Source organism: Glandiceps talaboti, chromosome 12, assembly GCF_964340395.1.
Source record: "Glandiceps talaboti chromosome 12, keGlaTala1.1, whole genome shotgun sequence".
Taxonomy (NCBI): Eukaryota; Metazoa; Hemichordata; class Enteropneusta; family Spengelidae; genus Glandiceps; species Glandiceps talaboti.
Window position 1 is genome coordinate 3,127,135 of NC_135560.1, and position 16,142 is coordinate 3,143,276.

Here is a 16,142-nt window from a genome sequence, read left to right on the forward strand (position 1 = left end):
TTCATTCACTCACTCACTCACTCACTCACTCACTCACTCACTCATCCATCCATCCATCCATCCATCCATCCATCCACCCACCCAACCACCCACCCAAACTCGCACACACATGCATACATACATACATACATACATACATACATACATACATACATACATACATACATACATACATACATACATAAAGTCAGTGAAAGTACTAAGACCTAGGGATGAAGTCAGTGAAAGTACTAAGACCTAGGGATGAAGTCAGTGAAAGTACTAAGACCTAGGGATGAAGTCAGTGAAAGTACTTAGACCTAGGGATGAAGTCAGTGAAAGTACTAAGACCTAGGGATGAAGTCAGTGAAAGTACTAAGACCTAGGGATGAAGTCAGTGAAAGTACTAAGACCTAGGGATGAAGTCAGTGAAAGTGCTAAGACCTAGGGATGAAGTCAGTGAAAGTACTTAGACCTAGGGATGAAGTCAGTGAAAGTACTAAGACCTAGGGATGAAGTCAGTGAAAGTACTTAGACCTAGGGATGAAGTCAGTGAAAGTTCTAAGACCTAGAAATGAAGTCAGTGAAAGTTCTAAGACCTAGGGATGAAGTCAGTGAAAGTACTTAGACCTAGGGATGAAGTCAGTGAAAGTTCTAAGACCTAGGGATGAAGTCAGTGAAAGTACTTAGACCTAGGGATGAAGTCAGTGAAAGTTCTAAGACCTAGGGATGAAGTCAGTGAAAGTACTTAGACCTAGGGATGAAGTCAGTGAAAGTTCTAAGACCTAGGGATGAAGTCAGTGAAAGTACTAAGACCTAGAGATGAAGTCAGTGAAAGTTCTAAGACCTAGGGATGAAGTCGGTGAAAGTACTAAGACCTAGGGATGAAGTCAGTGAAAGTACTAAGACCTAGGGATGAAGTCAGTGAAAGTACTAAGACCTAGGGATGAAGTCAGTGAAAGTACTAAGACCTAGAGATGAAGTCAGTGAAAGTACTTAGACCTAGGGATGAAGTCAGTGAAAGTACTTAGACCTAGGGATGAAGTCAGTGAAAGTACTAAGACCTAGGGATGAAGTCAGTGAAAGTACTAAGACCTAGGGATGAAGTCAGTGAAAGTACTTAGACCTAGGGATGAAGTCAGTGAAAGTACTTAGACCTAGGGGTGAAGTCAGTGAAAGTACTTAGACCTAGGGGTGAAGTCAGTGAAAGTACTTAGACCTAGGGGTGAAGTCAGTGAAAGTTCTAAGACATAGGGATGAAGTCAGTGAAAGTACTAAGACCTAGGGATGAAGTCAGTGAAAGTACTTAGACCTAGGGATGAAGTCAGTGAAAGTACTAAGACCTAGGAATGAAGTCAGTGAAAGTACTAAGACCTAGGGATGAAGTCAGTGAAAGTACTAAGACCTAGGGATGAAGTCGGTGAAAGTACTAAGACCTAGGGATGAAGTCAGTGAAAGTACTAAGACCTAGGGATGAAGTCAGTGAAAGTTCTAAGACCTAGAGATGAAGCCAGTGAAAGTACTAAGACCTAGGGATGAAGTCAGTGAAAGTACTTAGACCTAGGGATGAAGTCAGTGAAAGTTCTAAGACCTAGGGATGAAGTCAGTGAAAGTACTAAGACCTAGGGATGAAGTCAGTGAAAGTACTTAGACCTAGGGATGAAGTCAGTGAAAGTACTAAGACCTAGGGATGAAGTCAGTGAAAGTTCTAAGACCTAGGGATGAAGTCAGTGAAAGTACTAAGACCTAGAAATGAAGTCAGTGAAAATTCTAAGACCTAGGGGTGAAGTCAGTGAAAGTACTAAGACCTAGGGATGAAGTCAGTGAAAGTACTTAGACCTAGGGATGAAGTCAGTGAAAGTTCTTAGACCTAGGGATGAAGTCAGTGAAAGTACTAAGACCTAGAGATGAAGTCAGTGAAAGTTCTTAGACCTAGGGATGAAGTCAGTGAAAGTTCTTAGACTAGGGATGAAGTCAGTGAAAGTTCTAAGACCTAGGGATGAAGTCAGTGAAAGTACTAAGACCTAGGGATGAAGTCAGTGAAAGTACTAAGACCTAGGGATGAAGTCAGTGAAAGTTCTAAGACCTAGAGATGAAGTCAATGAAAGTACTTAGACCTAGAGATGAAGTCAGTGAAAGTACTTAGACCTAGGGATGAAGTCAGTGAAAGTACTAAGACCTAGGGATGAAGTCAGTGAAAGTTCTAAGACCTAGGGATGAAGTCAGTGAAAGTACTTAGACCTAGGGATGAAGTCAGTGAAAGTTCTAAGACCTAGGGATGAAGTCAGTGAAAGTTCTAAGACCTAGGGATGAAGTCAGTGAAAGTACTTAGACCTAGGGATGAAGTCAGTGAAAGTACTAAGACCTAGGGATGAAGTCAGTGAAAGTTCTAAGACCTAGGGATGAAGTCAGTGAAAGTACTAAGACCTAGGGATGAAGTCAGTGAAAGTACTTAGACCTAGGGATGAAGTCAGTGAAAGTACTAAGACCTAGGGATGAAGTCAGTGAAAGTACTAAGACCTAGGGATGAAGTCAGTGAAAGTACTTAGACCTAGGGATGAAGTCAGTGAAAGTGCTAAGACCTAGGGATGAAGTCAGTGAAAGTACTAAGTCCTAGGGGTGAAGTCAGTGAAAGTACTAAGACCTAGGGATGAAGTCAGTGAAAGTGCTAAGACCTAGGGATGAAGTCAGTGAAAGTACTAAGTCCTAGGGGTGAAGTCAGTGAAAGTACTTAGACCTAGGGATGAAGTCAGTGAAAGTTCTAAGACCTAGGGATGAAGTCAGTGAAAGTACTAAGACCTAGGGATGAAGTCAGTGAAAGTACTAAGACCTAGGGATGAAGTCAGTGAAAGTACTTAGACCTAGGGATGAAGTCAGTGAAAGTACTAAGACCTAGGGATGAAGTCAGTGAAAGTTCTAAGACCTAGGGATGAAGTCAGTGAAAGTACTAAGACCTAGAAATGAAGTCAGTGAAAATTCTAAGACCTAGGGGTGAAGTCAGTGAAAGTACTTAGACCTAGAGATGAAGTCAGTGAAAGTTCTAAGACCTAGGGATGAAGTCAGTGAAAGTACTAAGACCTAGGGATGAAGTCAGTGAAAGTACTTAGACCTAGGGATGAAGTCAGTGAAAGTACTAAGACCTAGGGATGAAGTCAGTGAAAGTACTAAGACCTAGGGATGAAGTCAGTGAAAGTACTAAGACCTAGGGATGAAGTCAGTGAAAGTACTAAGACCTAGGGATGAAGTCAGTGAAAGTACTAAGACCTAGGGATGAAGTCAGTGAAAGTACTTAGACCTAGGGGTGAAGTCAGTGAAAGTACTAAGACCTAGGGATGAAGTCAGTGAAAGTACTTAGACCTAGGGATGAAGTCAGTGAAAGTACTAAGACCTAGGGATGAAGTCAGTGAAAGTTCTAAGACCTAGGGATGAAGTCAGTGAAAGTACTAAGACCTAGGGATGAAGTCAGTGAAAGTACTTAGACCTAGGGGTGAAGTCAGTGAAAGTACTAAGACCTAGGGATGAAGTCAGTGAAAGTACTTAGACCTAGGGATGAAGTCAGTGAAAGTTCTTAGACCTAGGGATGAAGTCAGTGAAAGTACTAAGACCTAGAGATGAAGTCAGTGAAAGTACTAAGACCTAGGGATGAAGTCAGTGAAAGTACTTAGACCTAGGGATGAAGTCAGTGAAAGTACTTAGACCTAGAAATGAAGTCAGTGAAAATTCTAAGACCTAGAGATGAAGTCAGTGAAAGTACTTAGACCTAGAAATGAAGTCAGTGAAAGTACTAAGACCTAGAGATGAAGTCAGTGAAAGTACTTAGACCTAGAGATGAAGTCAGTGAAAGTTCTAAGACCTAGAGATGAAGTCAGTGAAAGTACTAAGACCTAGGGATGAAGTCAGTGAAAGTACTTAGACCTAGGGGTGAAGTCAGTGAAAGTACTAAGACCTAGGGATGAAGTCAGTGAAAGTACTTAGACCTAGGGATGAAGTCAGTGAAAGTTCTTAGACCTAGGGATGAAGTCAGTGAAAGTACTAAGACCTAGAGATGAAGTCAGTGAAAGTACTAAGACCTAGGGATGAAGTCAGTGAAAGTACTTAGACCTAGGGATGAAGTCAGTGAAAGTACTTAGACCTAGAAATGAAGTCAGTGAAAATTCTAAGACCTAGAGATGAAGTCAGTGAAAGTACTTAGACCTAGAAATGAAGTCAGTGAAAGTACTAAGACCTAGAGATGAAGTCAGTGAAAGTACTAAGACCTAGAGATGAAGTCAGTGAAAGTACTTAGACCTAGGGATGAAGTCAGTGAAAGTACTTAGACCTAGGGATGAAGTCAGTGAAAGTTCTAAGACCTAGGGATGAAGTCAGTGAAAGTTCTAAGACCTAGGGATGAAGTCAGTGAAAGTACTTAGACCTAGGGATGAAGTCAGTGAAAGTTCTAAGACCTAGGGATGAAGTCAGTGAAAGTACTAAGACCTAGGGATGAAGTCAGTGAAAGTTCTAAGACCTAGGGATGAAGTCAGTGAAAGTACTTAGACCTAGGGATGAAGTCAGTGAAAGTACTAAGACCTAGGGATGAAGTCAGTGAAAGTACTAAGACCTAGGGATGAAGTCAGTGAAAGTACTAAGACCTAGGGATGAAGTCAGTGAAAGTACTAAGACCTAGGGATGAAGTCAGTGAAAGTACTTAGACCTAGGGATGAAGTCAGTGAAAGTACTTAGACCTAGGGGTGAAGTCAGTGAAAGTACTTAGACCTAGGGGTGAAGTCAGTGAAAGTACTTAGACCTAGGGGTGAAGTCAGTGAAAGTTCTAAGACATAGGGATGAAGTCAGTGAAAGTACTAAGACCTAGGGATGAAGTCAGTGAAAGTACTTAGACCTAGGGATGAAGTCAGTGAAAGTACTAAGACCTAGGAATGAAGTCAGTGAAAGTACTAAGACCTAGGGATGAAGTCAGTGAAAGTACTAAGACCTAGGGATGAAGTCGGTGAAAGTACTAAGACCTAGGGATGAAGTCAGTGAAAGTACTAAGACCTAGGGATGAAGTCAGTGAAAGTTCTAAGACCTAGAGATGAAGCCAGTGAAAGTACTAAGACCTAGGGATGAAGTCAGTGAAAGTACTTAGACCTAGGGATGAAGTCAGTGAAAGTTCTAAGACCTAGGGATGAAGTCAGTGAAAGTACTAAGACCTAGGGATGAAGTCAGTGAAAGTACTTAGACCTAGGGATGAAGTCAGTGAAAGTTCTAAGACCTAGGGATGAAGTCAGTGAAAGTACTAAGACCTAGGGATGAAGTCAGTGAAAGTACTTAGACCTAGGGATGAAGTCAGTGAAAGTACTAAGACCTAGGGATGAAGTCAGTGAAAGTTCTTAGACCTAGGGATGAAGTCAGTGAAAGTTCTTAGACCTAGGGATGAAGTCAGTGAAAGTTCTAAGACCTAGGGATGAAGTCAGTGAAAGTTCTTAGACCTAGGGATGAAGTCAGTGAAAGTTCTAAGACCTAGGGATGAAGTCAGTGAAAGTACTAAGACCTAGGGATGAAGTCAGTGAAAGTTCTAAGACCTAGAGATGAAGTCAGTGAAAGTACTAAGACCTAGGGATGAAGTCAGTGAAAGTACTAAGACCTAGGGATGAAGTCAGTGAAAGTACTAAGACCTAGGGATGAAGTCAGTGAAAGTACTAAGACCTAGGGATGAAGTCAGTGAAAGTACTAAGACCTAGGGATGAAGTCAGTGAAAGTACTTAGACCTAGGGATGAAGTCAGTGAAAGTACTAAGACCTAGGGATGAAGTCAGTGAAAGTACTAAGACCTAGGGATGAAGTCAGTGAAAGTACTAAGACCTAGGGATGAAGTCAGTGAAAGTACTTAGACCTAGGGATGAAGTCAGTGAAAGTTCTTAGACCTAGGGATGAAGTCAGTGAAAGTTCTAAGACCTAGAGATGAAGCCAGTGAAAGTACTAAGACCTAGGGATGAAGTCAGTGAAAGTTCTTAGACCTAGGGATGAAGTCAGTGAAAGTTCTAAGACCTAGGGATGAAGTCAGTGAAAGTACTAAGACCTAGGGATGAAGTCAGTGAAAGTTCTAAGACCTAGAGATGAAGTCAGTGAAAGTACTAAGACCTAGGGATGAAGTCAGTGAAAGTACTAAGACCTAGGGATGAAGTCAGTGAAAGTACTAAGACCTAGGGATGAAGTCAGTGAAAGTACTAAGACCTAGGGATGAAGTTAGTGAAAGTACTTAGACCTAGGGATGAAGTCAGTGAAAGTACTAAGACCTAGGGATGAAGTCAGTGAAAGTACTAAGACCTAGGGATGAAGTCAGTGAAAGTACTTAGACCTAGGGATGAAGTCAGTGAAAGTACTAAGACCTAGGGATGAAGTCAGTGAAAGTACTAAGACCTAGGGATGAAGTCAGTGAAAGTACTAAGACCTAGGGATGAAGTCAGTGAAAGTACTTAGACCTAGGGATGAAGTCAGTGAAAGTTCTTAGACCTAGGGATGAAGTCAGTGAAAGTTCTAAGACCTAGAGATGAAGCCAGTGAAAGTACTAAGACCTAGGGATGAAGTCAGTGAAAGTTCTTAGACCTAGGGATGAAGTCAGTGAAAGTTCTAAGACCTAGGGATGAAGTCAGTGAAAGTACTAAGACCTAGGGATGAAGTCAGTGAAAGTTCTAAGACCTAGAGATGAAGTCAGTGAAAGTACTAAGACCTAGGGATGAAGTCAGTGAAAGTACTAAGACCTAGGGATGAAGTCAGTGAAAGTACTAAGACCTAGGGATGAAGTCAGTGAAAGTACTAAGACCTAGGGATGAAGTCAGTGAAAGTACTTAGACCTAGGGATGAAGTCAGTGAAAGTACTAAGACCTAGGGATGAAGTCAGTGAAAGTACTAAGACCTAGGGATGAAGTCAGTGAAAGTACTAAGACCTAGGGATGAAGTCAGTGAAAGTTCTAAGACCTAGAGATGAAGCCAGTGAAAGTACTAAGACCTAGGGATGAAGTCAGTGAAAGTACTTAGACCTAGGGATGAAGTCAGTGAAAGTTCTAAGACCTAGGGATGAAGTCAGTGAAAGTACTAAGACCTAGGGATGAAGTCAGTGAAAGTACTAAGACCTAGGGATGAAGTCAGTGAAAGTTCTAAGACCTAGAGATGAAGTCAGTGAAAGTACTAAGACCTAGGGATGAAGTCAGTGAAAGTACTAAGACCTAGGGATGAAGTCAGTGAAAGTACTAAGACCTAGGGATGAAGTCAGTGAAAGTACTAAGACCTAGGGATGAAGTTAGTGAAAGTACTTAGACCTAGGGATGAAGTCAGTGAAAGTACTAAGACCTAGGAATGAAGTCAGTGAAAGTACTAAGACCTAGGGATGAAGTCAGTGAAAGTACTAAGACCTAGGGATGAAGTCAGTGAAAGTACTAAGACCTAGGGATGAAGTCAGTGAAAGTACTTAGACCTAGGGATGAAGTCAGTGAAAGTACTTAGACCTAGGGATGAAGTCAGTGAAAGTACTAAGACCTAGGGATGAAGTCAGTGAAAGTTCTAAGACCTAGAGATGAAGTCAGTGAAAGTACTAAGACCTAGGGATGAAGTCAGTGAAAGTACTTAGACCTAGGGATGAAGTCAGTGCAAGTTCTATGACCTAGGGATGAAGTCAGTGAAAGTACTAAGACCTAGGGATGAAGTCAGTGAAAGTTCTAAGACCTAGAGATGAAGTCAGTGAAAGTACTAAGACCTAGAGATGAAGTCAGTGAAAGTTCTAAGACCTAGGGATGAAGTCAGTGAAAGTACTAAGACCTAGAGATGAAGTCAGTGAAAGTTCTAAGACCTAGGGATGAAGTCAGTGAAAGTACTTAGACCTAGGGATGAAGTCAGTGAAAGTTCTAAGACCTAGGGATGAAGTCAGTGAAAGTACTAAGACCTAGGGATGAAGTCAGTGAAAGTACTTAGACCTAGGGATGAAGTCAGTGAAAGTACTAAGACCTAGAGATGAAGTCAGTGAAAGTACTAAGACCTAGAAATGAAGTCAGTGAAAATTCTAAGACCTAGAGATGAAGTCAATGAAAGTACTAAGACCTAGGGATGAAGTCAGTGAAAGTACTAAGACCTAGGGATGAAGTCAGTGAAAGTACTAAGACCTAGGGATGAAGTCAGTGAAAGTACTTAGACCTAGAAATGAAGTCAGTGAACGTACTGACAGTTATCATCTGGTGAAGTAGTTGATTTACAAAGTCTTGAAATTTTTCTCAAGCATGCTCTGTCAGTAAGAGCTGGAGCATTTAAATTGGAACTGTAACTTTTTACCATATTGTGTTGTTGTTGATAGTGACTTGTATTTTGGGCCAATGGCCTTTGAATGAAGTAAATAACCCATTGAAGATGATAACAAAACACCTGCTATTATAAAACGTGATGTATGTAACTGGACAGGGTTAGGACGGCCTCCAAATAATCGGTTTAATTCTTCACTAAACCGTTTTTTAGACTAACCGTCTCCACTCATGACTACACCCCCCTTCTGTCATGTAACATGCCACCTGTTAACAATTCATTTCATGTTTTATTGTTAGTATAAGGGTATGCTAATGTATTATGATTTCATGCGATGCTATGACTTGACGCTATCTATATTTTCTTTATACTTTTACTTCCGTCATGATTCATGTTTCATGTTAGGGTTAATTGACACATATTTATCTAATTTGTGATATGTAATAGTATGTTATCATATATAAAATTATTCTAAAAGTGTAAACTTCACACCAATAGCAATGTTCCACGTGGATTGCATTCCACTTAAAATACCAAATGTGATACCACTTACAATACATACATACGTCATACCACATACCTTATCACTTGCAATAATATGTACAGTACTATGTCCAGTACCACACTCGATATTATGTACAATTCTATATGTACAATACCACATTCAATACCATATGTACAATACCATATGTACAATACCACAAACTCTATGTACAATACCATATGTACAATACCACAAACTGTACTATGTACAATACTATATGTACAATACCACAAACTGTACTATGTACAATACCATATGTACAATGCCACAAACTGTACTATGGACAATACTATATGTACAATACCACACACTGTACTATGTACAATACCATATGTACAATACCACAAACTGTACTATGTACAATACCATATGTACAATACTATATGTATAAACCACAAACTGTACCACACATATTATTACACTCCCAATTTTTATATATATGTGAAATTGTCAGCCAACATCGCTAATTGTTTAAAAGATAACTATACGAGAGTTGTGGTAAACACTGTCCATTTTGTACTATAAGCCACTTCATAGCCATGAATTAAAAGAAAACCTAGTTATTATAGAGTAAGCTAAACAGTCCTATATGTCCTATATGAAAGATTAATCTAATCCTCGCAAGGAAAACAACTGAGACCAAATATCAATTTTCAGGAAAATGCTATCAAGGCCTTGTCCGCTAGGGAAATCAATATGAATAGAAAGTATAATGTCGTAGCATTGCCAGCATACGAATTAAAAATCGTGGATTTTGGATCCATTCGTTCGCGTATATCTCCTTAGGACATCTGAGGAAAGATCTAAAGGCAATTTCACTATAGTTGTTTTAGAGATTCGTTGTTTCTAAAATAAGAATTGCCTTCGGATATATTCATCGAGTGATGCCGCTAAATTTCATCCAATTTGGAAAATGGCTTGTGTTGTAATGTATTACTGAGTGTTTCAGCAGAACAGATTTTAACGATACAAGTTTTAGTGTACAAATATACACAGCTAGGAAATATGTTATTATCAAAGTGTTCATCTGTGAAATTGCATAGATATTTGAAAAAGTTAATTGACAAAGGTTATAACATACAAACCGTTCAACCTTTTTACTTTTGATCTGTCGTGGTTCACGAACCTAATCATAATTCATAACTTTTGTGATTTATTTGATCAACCAGGAGAATGAATACTTCTGGTCATGTAAACAGTTCTATGATGAAAATGAATATATTTTATACCTAACTGAAACGAGTCAGAATACGTGCTTAAAATACTACTTTTTTCTTAGACGAACGTATTTTTAGTAAATTATTTGGACTAAGTCTAAATAAACTAATAACCTCACATGCCATGCTAGATGTACAAACAGTAGTTTCAATAGAGGAATAGAGTATTGTGTGCAGTGGTTTTATTAGATAGTATGTGTGTGCAGTGTTTAGAAGAACACATCGAACTAAATGTGCATCAGAGTGCGTCAATGAATATATTAACTAACCATACAACTGTTCGGTGAATTATTTCAACATTTAGCGCACTATTTCAAGTTAGACGTAAATATGTTTGTAGAATATTGTCAATATCATCACCGAGTGTTTAGTGGAATCTTTCCAGTTAGACATTATACTATTTAGCGGAATATGTCCAGTTAGACGTAGTAGTGTTTAGCGGAATATTTCCAGTTAGACATAGTAGTGTTTAGCGGAATATTTCCAGTTAGACATTATAGTGTTTAGTGGAATATGTCCAGTTAGACGTAGTAGTATTTAGTGAAATATGTCCAGTTAGACGTAGTAGTGTTTAGTGGAATATGTCCAGTTAGACATAGATATGTTTAGGGGATTATTTCCAGTTGGACATTGTAATATTTAGCGGAATATGTCCAGTTAGACATAGTAGTGTTTCGTGGAATATGTCCAGTTAGACATAGTAGTGTTTAGTGGAATATGTCCAGTTAGACGTATTAGTGTTTAGTGGAATATGTCCAGTTAGACATAGTAGTGTTTACTGGAATATGTCCAGTTAGACGTATTAGTGTTTAGTGGAATATTTCCAGTTAGACATTATAGTGTTTAGAGGAATATGTCCAGTTAGACGTATTAGTGTTTAGTGGAATATTTCCAGTTAGACGTAGTAGTGTTTAGTGGAATATATCCCGTTAGACATTATAGTGTTTAGTGGAATATGTCCAGTTAGACATTATACTATTTAGCGGATTATGTCCAGTTAGACGTAGCAGTGTTTAGTGGAATATTTCCAGTTAGACGTATTAGTGTTTAGTGGAATATGTCCAGTTAGACATAGTAGTGTTTAGTGGAATATGTCCAGTTAGACATAGTAGTGTTTAGTAAAATATTTCCAGTTAGACATAGTAGTGTTTAGTAAAATATGTCCAGTTAGACGTAGTAGTGTTTAGTGGAATATGTCCAGTTAGACGTATTAGTGTTTAGTGGAATATGTCCAGTTAGACGTATTAGTGTTTAGTGGAATATGTCCAGTTAGACGTATTAGTGTTTAGTGGAATATGTCCAGTTAGACATAGTAGTGTTTAGAGGAATATGTCCAGTTAGACATAGTAGTGTTTAGTGGAATATGTCCAGTTAGACATAGTAGTGTTTAGTGGAATATTTCCAGTTAGGCGTATAAGTGTTTAGTGGAATATGTCCAGTTAGACGTATTAGTGTTTAGTGGAATATGTCCAGTTAGACATAGTAGTGTTTAGTGGAATATGTCCAGTTAGACGTATTAGTGTTTAGTGGAATATTTCCAGTTAGACATAGTAGTGTTTAGTGGAATATGTCCAGTTAGACGTAGTAGTGTTTAGTAAAATATTTCCAGTTAGACGTAGTAGTGTTTAGTGAAATATTTCCAGTTAGACGTATTAGTGTTTAGTGAAATATTTCCAGTTAGACATAATAGTGTTTAGTAAAACATTTCCAGTTAGACGTATTATTTTTTAGTGAAATATTTCCGGTTACACGTAGTAGTGTTTAGTGGAATATGTCCAGTTAGACGTATAAGGAATATCTCCAGCCTTTAGAAGAGCTGAAGTGTATCGATCGCCCCACGCAGACTCTTGCAGTACAGAACAGAGCTCACAGAAGTAAGGTCAAATGCATATCTCCAAGGAATAGGTTTTATGAATTTTCACCTACTGAAAAGAATTTGACGAAGTAAATTGTATTAAGTGAGAACCTCACCTAAAACATGCATTGAAGATGAAGCTAACGTGTATCATCACTTTGATATCCGGTCTGTTTGTACCTCCTGTACTAGCCACTCTAGCATTCACATATTCTATCGTTGAATTACATCGATCACAATAAACCTAAACACTATAATTTACTTTCGGCGTTTATATTACTTTACACAACACAGATAATGAAGACATCCACAGAGTCATAAAGTGTGACTTATGGCTTTCCTGTTTTGAATTTCCTTTCAACATGGAAATATATGTTATAGCAGGTTACCTGATGCGTTCAAGTAAAGATATTTTTAGATCTCATATTGAATCACTCGATTCAAGTACTTCCTGCTATTAAAACTCATTAAACATGGTTATTACACAGTGGAGGAGAATGATGTACAAACACACTAAAAAGTGTTGTACACATTTGCACAAATGAAATACTAATATAAGAGCACATGTTCTATTTTGGAGCTGAAACAAGGGGTGATTACTTTGTTAACAAATGCTTGAAAGAACTATCTAACTAATGTTTATAATATCATAAAACTGAGGAAAGTGGCAGCATGTTTTATTCTCTTAGCGTGATACAGGGGCCAGTTCGGTTATATTATTATTAAGGTATTAAACATATGGAAAATATTAGCATTACCTTCACATAGCGTTTTATGAAAAAAGAAGTCTTCATAGCAATGAAAAATCAAAGACCATTAATATTGTATCCTCCGAAATATACATTTTAACAATATCCTTGCTATGTATGGAAACTTGCAATAAGCGAATATTGCCCCGTCATACTGTCATCAATAGCGTCTAGTTTGGAAATACAGTATTTCATTTCCGACGTGGACTGTCGGCGACAGCTGTGTTATCTAATCAGATAAACAAAACATATAAGTTTTTTTCGTATTGTTTTTATAAGAATGTTTGTTCTCGTTTATATATGATGACGTCATACTACGTGGCAGTTCCTTTCGTATGCATACATCTAGCGCCCTCTGACGGATTATAATGGTCTGGTTGGAAAGTGGAAACAATCACATTTTGTGAACCACTGAACATATAGTAACTGGAATTTTCATCTAAACATATTGTTTTCTAAACATTCTCTGAGGTGAAATATAACATGCAAACATTCAGCAGTCGCATATTTATTTCATAGGGTGAATGTAGAGTATGGCGTGTAGAATGATTTTGGCCAAAAGAGCGATAAACGTGCTAACGTAAAGCGTATACTGTCTAAATCTGTAGGTTGGTGGCTTACAAGACTACTTTGTATTCTCTCATCGGGAAATAGCCAAACGTTCTAAGCGAAGTGCACATCACCATACCAAAAGATTGGAAAAAGACCAAAGGGTAAGTAGCCTAGTAACTAACAATGTCTACATACCGTGTACACCATTCCGACTAGAACTTATTGAAGAGTTATTAGCATAAGAGTAAATAACACACCTTCTCTATATTTTGTAGTCAAACGATCAGCTCTTACAGTCCGTATTAACAAAATTAAGGTATAAAATACGTGAAATTCGATGCTAGAAGATGTACAATTGTATTTATATTTGTGAATCTGATATTTCCTGTCGAGAAAGATCCAGTGATTTTTTTAGCCAGGGAATTATTATTATTTAATACTACGGTATTGATACCTTGTCGATTACGTTGACAACCGTATTGATTACGTCGACGATATTTACATAACGAAAAAGTATTGTTACATTTCCTTGTTTGTTAAATGTTAGATTATCCTTACACAAACAACCATTAGTTAAGGAGGGGTTCCGGTAAATCTACCTGTGTGGGTGTTCCCGGCCGGTAAATCTACCTGTGTGGTGAAAAAACCCTAACCAAAAAACACAGACAATAAAACTCAGTCGTGTAGACAAAATGCCGTAGTTAAACTTATTGTGTGTTGTCATATTGTTAAACTAGTACATGGTGACGTCATGGTGTAATAACCGATACATGATGATAACGTGGATGATTTAATCAAAAATCTAATCGACGGCATCTATAAATCCAAGCTTACCACTTGAGGACGCAGTTTCATTAAATGTAAAAAAAAAAAGAAAGAAGGAAATTTAAGAGCTACATCGTTTTTGTATTACTTAGATTGCTATACAATGTTACCGTTGAATTGCACTTTAGGTTCACTGGGTAGAACAGCAGATCGTTAGGACAAGAGTAAAGAGAGATCTGGTCGAAAAAGATGCTGTAAAATTTAACGACGATGAGTGGCCAAAACAATGGTACTTGGTAAGATTCTATGTTATGATTTATTTTGAATTGAATTGAATAAAGTGATTATATATCTCCTACACAGCTAAAAATACATCCTGCCGCAGGTGTGCGACAGAGCTGATCAAACTGGCATGCCACAGTCCTGATTCAGACCAGATAGATTTTAGCTGTGTATTAGGTCCGACATGGTAAAATATAACGATATTGCCATGGATCATAAACATTGGACTTTTATGTCAATAATTCTAATCCTAAGAAAGTCCTAGTAAGAATGATATTACCACATTAACTAATTGAAATAATAATAAAAAAATGACTTAAAACTAAAGACAGGCAGCAGTAACAAGACTGCTTTTGGCACCACCAGTCAAAGAAACATAACAAGAGTCGGACAAAAAAAAACATTATAATATTGAGACTCTGTGTATTACAACGACTACCCTTCACTGATAAGACATTTTCAATTTTGCAAAGTTTAAGCTAACCAATCATTCACATTCCACCTTAGCACGACACACGGTCATCCACAAACTTGCCAAAGCTAGACCTCCACGTCATACCTGTGTGGGAACAAGGAATCACGGGAAAAGGTGTAGTTGTAACAGTACTTGATGATGGTGAGTGTTAGTGCCAACTAACGTTTATCCTGTGTGTATTTCATCTACGCAAGACTGTAAAACAGCTGTCGTACGTCAAATGACCTTCATAAAATAACTAGCTATGACATAGAATGGTTATTACGTTTATACTGAATGTTAGTGATTCTCCACTTCTTTCATTTACATTCCCGTGACATATCGACAGATTGTGGAGGTCAGTTACAGTAAGATGAAAATTAATCATATTTCATTATTTATTTACTTGTTTATTTATTCAAGAAGCAACGGGTTGCCCCGATTATAGGTTTGATAAAGGACAGTCATATATTTGATATGAAAAACATGACCCCAAAAAGTTTTTAAGAATAAGTGGTGAAGCTATTAATATTTATTATTTGTTTTACATTGACATAGTGATACCGTTGCCTATAGCAACCAACTCTAAAACTTAGCGGGTAAAGTAATGATTTCGAAATGGTCACCTAATCACTTGTATATGTATCATCAACAAAATCGCAATCTTTTACAGTAAATATCCTAAATAATCACGTGATGTTTTGACGGCAGGTTTTGAATGGACGCACATAGACTTACGAAAAAATTACGACCCCGATGCATGCTGGGACTACAACGATAACGATGAAGACCCATTTCCAACATACACAAAGACATACTCAGAGGCAAACAAGTAAGTAGGGAACAGTCAATATTTCATTAACTTTTCTTTATTCAGCTACTGTAATAGTACTACTCCAGTCACCAAGTGGATTTTGCTTCTTCAACTATAAATTAAACAAGATATTTCCCCCACAAACCCCCGATTCCCCCCCCCCCCCATGTACCTTCCACAGTACGTATTGTAAGTTACCAAGTGAAAGGCAGAGAAGATAGAGATATTAGCTTATTTAAAATGTCAACCCGGGTCAATATAAAAAAGAGTTCATGATTACTATTACAATACTGTATGTATGTATGTATGTATGTATGTATGTATGTATGTATGTATGTATATGTATGTATGTATGTATGTATGTATGTATGTATGTATGTATGTATGCATGCATTAATTTTTATTACCCAAATCTACGATCTCGTTGACGATGAGTACAGATTAAGCCAATACCTAGAATAGCGTACAATTGCAAAAAGATTCACTAAACCATGTGTGTAACCAGATTTAAACTGAATGCCTCCCGTAAGGGTATAGTCTTGCACTTCCATGATTTATGCAAGAAATTTAGCTCTATATCTGTGATTTTTTCAAGTCCCAATGGCAGTTAGTTGTCAAAAATGTTGTTCAAATGCCCGCCTCCTATTCTCAGCACAGGAAAGCTTGC

General features: G+C 37.9%; 1 protein-coding gene across 2 annotated transcripts in view; it reads left to right on the plus strand.

The window, feature by feature from the left end:
• The window catches only part of LOC144443255 (neuroendocrine convertase 1-like), a 79,429-nt gene that overhangs the window by 37,177 nt on the left and 26,110 nt on the right, over positions 1-16,142 (plus strand). For both annotated transcript variants that reach the window (XM_078132684.1, XM_078132685.1), the window contains exons 2-5: positions 13,217-13,321; positions 14,114-14,221; positions 14,715-14,823; positions 15,373-15,493. In XM_078132684.1, the coding sequence (XP_077988810.1) occupies positions 13,217-13,321; positions 14,114-14,221; positions 14,715-14,823; positions 15,373-15,493 (443 nt within the window). The remainder of the gene's footprint in view (positions 1-13,216; positions 13,322-14,113; positions 14,222-14,714; positions 14,824-15,372; positions 15,494-16,142) is intronic.